At 40.5% G+C, this 7,238-nt stretch overlaps 1 protein-coding gene across 1 annotated transcript; it reads right to left on the bottom strand.

Moving 5' to 3' along the window:
* Nucleotides 1-1,431: 1,431 nt before the first annotated feature.
* LOC130194229 (5-hydroxytryptamine receptor 3A-like) lies at nt 1,432-6,921 on the bottom strand. The gene is made up of 9 exons (XM_056415138.1): nt 6,878-6,921; nt 6,096-6,243; nt 5,875-5,919; nt 4,753-4,862; nt 4,111-4,280; nt 3,675-3,835; nt 2,614-2,824; nt 1,923-2,213; nt 1,432-1,649 (listed from the first exon to the last, which is right to left on the bottom strand). Exons 1-9 carry the CDS (start codon nt 6,919-6,921, stop codon nt 1,432-1,434), a joined length of 1,398 nt encoding a protein of 465 aa, XP_056271113.1.
* Between the last annotated feature and the right edge of the window lie 317 nt (nt 6,922-7,238).

Below are 7,238 nucleotides of genomic sequence, written 5' to 3'. Positions count from 1 at the left end.
AAATAACCCTTCAGGGGAAAAAAAAGTAAGAAACCTTCAGGAGAGCAAGAGAGGAGGATCCCTCTCCAGGATGGACAGGTGCAATAGATGTAATGTGTACAGAAGGACGGATTTAGAGTTAAAAAATACATTCAATGAATATGACAGAGTGTATGAATAGTTCATAGTCGGCATATTCCACGATGGAGACCTCCACGATCCATCAGGCAGATGGAGGGAGAGAGGAGGAGTGGGCGGAGTCTCAAGGGGGTGGGTGTGACGGTCCACGTGTCTAATTACGGATCATGCCCTTGTCCCTAGGTAAGTGATTGCCTGATGCAGCGCACCTGGTCCGAGAGCAGGAGGGCATAAAAGCCTTGAGCTCACACGGTGCATGGCGGGTTATTCTCCTCACAGGTGGAGTGGTTGTGGTTGTGGTTGTGGTTGTGGTTGTGGTTGTGGTTGTGGTTGTGGTTGTGGTTGTGGTTGTGGTACTTTGCTGCCGGTTCCTTTGCTTTTGGTTTACTTTGGGGTTGGCTGACAACACTTACACTCCATTACACACGCATTCACATTGACACCACTGATGTTACTGACTGCCACACTTCACTAAGTTATGTTATCTTATTAAGTTAAATAAACACTTTCCTTTAACTTACTGCTGTGTCCGCGCCATATTTGTCATGGCCTACGAGCCGGGTTGTGACACTATAAAGACTAAGGTTTATTTTAAAAGGACACCATGTAAAATGCGCATATTGTCACGTCATCCCAACAGGTTCCAAAAAATCTCCGATGGCAAAAAGCACTGAACAAGCAGTAGTCTTTTTAAGGGGAAATGTGTTGCATGTTTACATTCTGTCAACATCAAACGTACCTTCATCTTGAAACAAAGACATTCTGGTCAACATGTCATCTGGTACTCAGCAGTTGGCTTGATCTCACGAAAAAGAGACTGGAGCACAATGATTGCCTTTAATTTTAGCATGACAGGAATATCAGGGAAGGTATGTCATACGAACACATATTAACACACTAGTACTGTCTTACATTATTTTATATGGCACATACAAGTTGAATAATAGGAGTCCGAGATTTGATCCCTGGGGGACTGCACTCAGATATATGATCACCAATGGCAACAAGATAGCCCCTGCTTTTGAGATATGACCTGTACCAACTGAGAACAGTACCAAATAATCCAACTGATTTTTTATATTGAAGACATTTATGAACAAAAACTGCTTTCTAAATATTTTTTATTTAATAAAGACCAGAATGCAAGTTTTAAAAATAAGCTAAATAACTACAAGAGACACCTATAGGATAAAAAAAACTAGCAATACAAAACATGTAATAGAAAAACAATAACTGATAAATGTTGATAAAACACAGACTACTTTTTAAAACTTGTTACTTGGACAACCTACTGATTGTCTCTGAATTGATCCCTTAGGACTGGTTGATCCAGACGCACCACATGGTGATGATGACCAGAGCGTAACAGGAGATGAGCAGCAGATAGATGCGGAAGAGCAGGGAGTCGAGGACATATCCCACATGGCACCACTGGTCCAGCAGCTCGCTCTCCTTGTGCTTCGAGGTGAGGTGGGCACGAAGGTCTCCCAGGTATTGACAGATCTGTTGAAGTTCAGGCAGAGAAGCTGCACCTGGCAGGATAATAGTCATATGAGGGATCACAGTTTAAATATTGTGTTGCTGTCTGAAGTTCAATAACCATAACATGTTAACCGTGGGATGACGGTGATTCACTGATGTAGGCTGTAGGAGTCATTGTAGATATATTTCCCAAACTGACATGCGTAGATTCTGATTTTGGTATCCTTTGTTTCAACAGATGGCCCCTGGTACTTTTCGGGCCAGGCAACCAACTGTACAGCAGTTGGCCAAAGTAGTAATTGCCATTTACTGAGTTGGATTACCTCCTATGATGGGTGGGTCCTGGTCAGGTGTCTGACTGGCTGGTTGGATGATCCACAACCCAGAATCGCCATTCGAAATTTCAGGTTCATCCTTCTGCGGTTCAGCGGGGGTCTTGATCTCCTCCGGCCATTGGTAACAGATGAGGTTGGCAATGTGTTTGAGGACGACCACCCTGACCCAGTTTGGCACCTCTTGATATTTAATGGAGTTGTGATGAAGGACATTGGTAATGATGACCGTCTCCAAAAGGCTGATGACCATGAGGGCCAGACACACGGAGAAATATATACCTAGATTGAAGCATAGAATGAGAGATTGAAGAAAACACATTAAAGACAAATGTAAAACATATTTCTTCAGGAGAAGAAGACAGACAGAATACATCGGCAGAGGGTTGACAGAGCTGTTGCTCCATTCCATTGACTCAGTGATTTATTTAGTATCTCTCTTAACTAAAGTAAAGAACCCTTTGAACTAATGTCAAGATGACGTATAAGACACTGTATGTCCTATACATTTTATTTAATTCTTCCATAATCCTCTCAATAAAACGAATACAACAATATGTTAAAAAATAAAACAAAACGTCACTGTTAATGTAAAACATGGATTAACAAGATTTTAGTGATGATGGAACCTATAACCCAGGCTATGATAATGCTCAGGCCTCGACATGTCACCACCTCTGACCTATGAGGGGCGTGCCGTTTGCTGTGCTGGGCAACAGGTCGTTCATGATGAGCAGGAAAACAGTGTAGCCCAGGATGAGAGTCATCTTGAAGGAGGCGCGGTCAACGCTATGGGGGGGCAGGTAGAAGGACATGATGTCGATGAACATAAGGAAGGAGCTGGGGATCAGCAGATTGACCACGTATAGCACCGGCCGTCGCTTTATGACCACCTAGTGAACAAGAGGCGTTTAAAAAGGTCTCATAATATTGGCCATAAATAACCTTTATGGAAGATAACATTAATACAAAATCTACACGTATCAAACAGGAGGGAAACGATGAAAGATAAAATATTACATGTGTGCAATGGCAATGTGTGCACCAGGAGTTATTATTCTTGAGGAAACGTTGCATTGTAAATTGTGTTTAATCTGCAAAAATGTAGTTGGCTCCTTGGTGGCAATCTAAACTACATTGACATATCATCACCTTTTAATACGGCTAACTTGTTTGCAAGATGTAACTGGTTTACCCTTTCAGCTGCAACACTAACATTACATTAAATGTAAGTCCAATGTTCTCTCTTTTAGAACTGTTTTTGTTCCCTACCAACTCCTGAGAGAGATGTCTGTCTCTTATGCAGCTCAATGCTCCACTATGTTCACAAGAAAGAAAGGTACACTTTTACTTATCCCCGTGGGGAAATTCTTCTCTGCATTTGACCCATCCTCAGTTACTAAGGAGCAGTGTACTGTAATGAAGCGTCTGGTGAGCAACTGGGGGTTCAGTGTCTTGCTCAAGGACACTTCGACGTGCAACTATGGGGAGAGCGGGGATGGAACCGGGTACCTTGTGGTTATCCTCATGAGCTACAGCCGACCCTAAAGCTAGTCTCTGCTGTTTGGGGCTTAACAAGTGGCAGACAGTTCGAGTTTAGACCTTTTTGCTTGAAACGTCTGCCTTATGTGGCAATAACGCTACGAGAGCAATGTGAGTGAACCAAGACAGGAGTTTAAGTTCTATTTACAGCTGATATATTTGCTCACATAAGAGTATTAAACTAAGTTAAACTCTCCTTACCCAGAAGGTGATAATATCCCATTCGTCGACCCCAAACTTGAGGATTGAGGTCTCTCCCAGTATGTCCACCAGTTCCCACTCCCCACTGGCTTCCAGGTAACGCTTTGAATTTGTAGACATCTCCTGAAAGGTCAAAGCTGGACTGACCCTCACATCCCTTACTGTGAAAGAAACAAACCCAATGAGAAAAGGAAAACTAATCAGACAGTTCTGTAGCCCAATTTAAGTCCATCTAAATAAATAAGTTAGCTAAATGTATACAAATTAATAGTGATTCATGTTTTTGTTCACATTTTCAATTTATATTAATTGTATTCCCTGCAAAAGATTCAAAAAGTGAAACAGAGAGCAGTTGCATTTTCTGACCCACTTTTCGCTTTATGTTTTATTTGTCAAAGTGTAAATATTACATAAATGTTAAGACGCTTCTTCTTACTAGTATGCATGTAGGAGCCAAATGTAAATGAACAATTCTGCATGTCAAAAGGAAAACTGAAGATCTTCAGGTTGCAGGCTGAGACAAGCCGAAGCATCCTGTCCCAACGGATGTGACCTGTGTGGTTGACGTAGACGTAAGGGCACGCTTGCGAAACATCAGCATCCACACTGGGAGGGTTGGAGGAGTGTGGCAGTAAAAGAAATAAACAGAAACAGATTAAAGGGTATTTAATTCACTTCCAAAGGAAACAAAAATATGAATTAAAATCCTTTTCACAATTCTTTCTGCTCTTGGAGCTTTGCATGCGTATTTGGCAAATATACAATTCTGATTCTGATGCTGAATTGTCAGACATGTTGTGTGTCTATTGCGTGTGTGGTCAGTCCTGTATCCAGATCAGTAATATTGGGGACATGATGGGCATCACTGTCACTCCCTAAAACCCTGACACAGCTTATGGGGTTCATCATTCACTGTTGCCAAGTTAGTGCAAAGCCTTAGTGACGCCGGCATTTTACATATATAAGTACACCCATCTGTCTCAGTGCACTAACTACTTTGGAATGAGTCATGTAATGTGTGTGTACTGTACAGTGTTCCATAAAAAGAGGAAAGAAAGCCACCAGCTGGATAACTTACAACTCATAAATTATGATGTCAGGAGACCAGAGCTTCTTCACAGGGAGAGAAATCTTGGTGACACCGTCGCACTCGTCAGGGTCCCAAACCAAGAACTCATGGTGCCAGTACTACAGGGAATTAATCAGAAATCTGTTGACCGATGTCAGTGGTTCTCAAACTTTTTATGTCACACACCACTTTGGAGGAAGAAAAATGTTCATGCCCCACCTCCCCAACAAAATACGCTGTATTTTTATTGAAAGAACTTTTTGTGACTCCTCCATCTGTGCTTTTTCAAATAATGGAATAAAGAACATTGCAATAACATTCAAGTAAAGCAAATGAACAATCACTTTGTTAGAACAATGCAAATAAAGTTATATATGTGCAAAAAGCACACTAGCAAAGGAATAGCTTATTTCGAATGCAATTAACTGGATATCTTATAAAATAACAATAAGTGCAACCTGTGAAAAACTAAACAAAACAAGTACAAATATTTGGCAAAAAAGAGTTTTACACTGCATCCATTTTTAAAACAATAACGTGCAACCTGTGCAAAACATAATTAATGCAGATATGTGTGTCAAGTTGTATTAGTGGCTGCAATGAGCCTTCTTTCCACTCCAAATCTTTTTTAAACGGGCTTAATACGGCCACTCTCAATTCGTGCTTAATGTTGAGCTCTTGTTTTGAAAGGAAACAGCGGAAAAGCCATTCTCAATTCAGGCTCAATGATGAGCTTTTGTTTTGAAGGGAAGCAGCAGAAAAGCTAATCTCACTGAGCGAGTCGCCAATAATTTTGTCCGTCGCGCAAGCGTAACCGTTTAACGGCGTAACGTAAACATGTACACGAAGGTACAGGCATTTCAACATGTATTTATTAATTACTTAGTTTTATGTCTGTGTACTTTGAACTTGTGTGATATGTGAAGTTCTCAATAAAGATCTTTCTGCATTTTCTCCTTTGCCCCACCTGTAGTACTACTGCGCCTCACTAGAGGGGTGCGCCCCACAGTTTGAGAACCACTGACCGAAGTTGACATATACTCACTGTATGTGATTCAGTTTACAGGCGCATGCTGAATCCGATCACATTACATTTATTGACAGTGTATTTTGTCTTTCCATGCAACTTACCAGTCTCAGCCACAAGAAAGTAGTGAGTATTTGGGTTTTCTCATTCTGAAATACAGTATGCAACAGGTTAACCGTGTGTTAAACTGATTGTTATCTCTTAAATAATGTAGTTAACAAAACATGTAATTTTATATTATACTATAATATTTGTCTGCTTATCACTCAAAACGTCTCTCATCTGATTTTAGGGTCTCTCATTCTTTGATCACGAACAAACTCACCACCCCCAGGACAGCGTACAGGGTGAAGGAGATGTTAGTTATGGTGGGATTGCTGAGGTTCACTGCTGGCCTGAAGGGTTCTCGGTCAAACACAGCCTGCATGGACTCATGGGTTGGACCACTGTGGCCTTCTTTACAGGACAGTTGACTGCAACATAGAGACACTGACCCAGACCAACACTTGTTTAGAATTTTCATTGTATGAATATTATTACAATACTTTGCGTCATGATATCATCGGACAATGTGTTCACAATGACATCCTTAAATTACTGGGAGATCTTCAATCATAGCGTAACGACTCAAATTTGCAGAACAATCCCTATTTTGAATTCAAAACTACACGATTGATCAAGAATGTGAAATAAATGAAATCAAGATTTAATGTTTCAATTCATGCACTGTGTTGATTGTGGTTAATTGTTTAATGTTATAGTCCAATGTTGCACCACCCACCATGACAAATTCCTTGTATGTGAAAACATACTCTGCAATAAATTGTTATGATTCTGATAATGCATTACTTATTTTCTCCATTTATACATTATCATAGGCAAGCAATTCAAATGTGTCCTAGCAAAACAGATGATGTAAGCATCATTTCAACTTGAAACAGGCAGGATAAACCTTCAAATAATATTACTATAAGGATAACAGTATTGCTTGATATTCACTGAAAGAGGAACATATAGGTTTCAGAGCTGTACATGCCTGGAAGAAATAATGCATCCTTGACTAGAAACAATCGAGTACGGAATTAAAGTAGTTCATCATTACCTGACATTAAGAGTAAACCTGAGATGATGCTCCTCTGAGTCGGACCCATGCTCGATGTTTCTGATGGACTAATTATCCTCCACAACCAACGATCTAATAATGTGTAAAGCAAAGAGAGCTCCTACTAGTAGTGTTAATGCACAGACACTTGTTGTTGCCACTTAGCGGGACATTGAAATGACTAACATGAATTCTCTCGGGACACAACCACAACCACTACATGCCTAACCATAGCCCAAAACAAAACCGTTGAAAAGGTAAATCGCAGAATTTTGGTTTACTTTGCTTTTCATACCCAAATGTGTTAAATAAGTCCCCATAAAGTGGGTAGTGTAAGTACTCATGGGCATTGACTAATGAAATCTC

The sequence above is a fragment of the Pseudoliparis swirei genome, chromosome 5, assembly GCF_029220125.1.
Source record: "Pseudoliparis swirei isolate HS2019 ecotype Mariana Trench chromosome 5, NWPU_hadal_v1, whole genome shotgun sequence".
Lineage (NCBI taxonomy): Eukaryota > Metazoa > Chordata > Actinopteri > Perciformes > Liparidae > Pseudoliparis > Pseudoliparis swirei.
The sequence above is the reverse complement of the archived record's forward strand: the minus strand, read 5'-3'. Positions and strand labels throughout refer to the sequence as shown.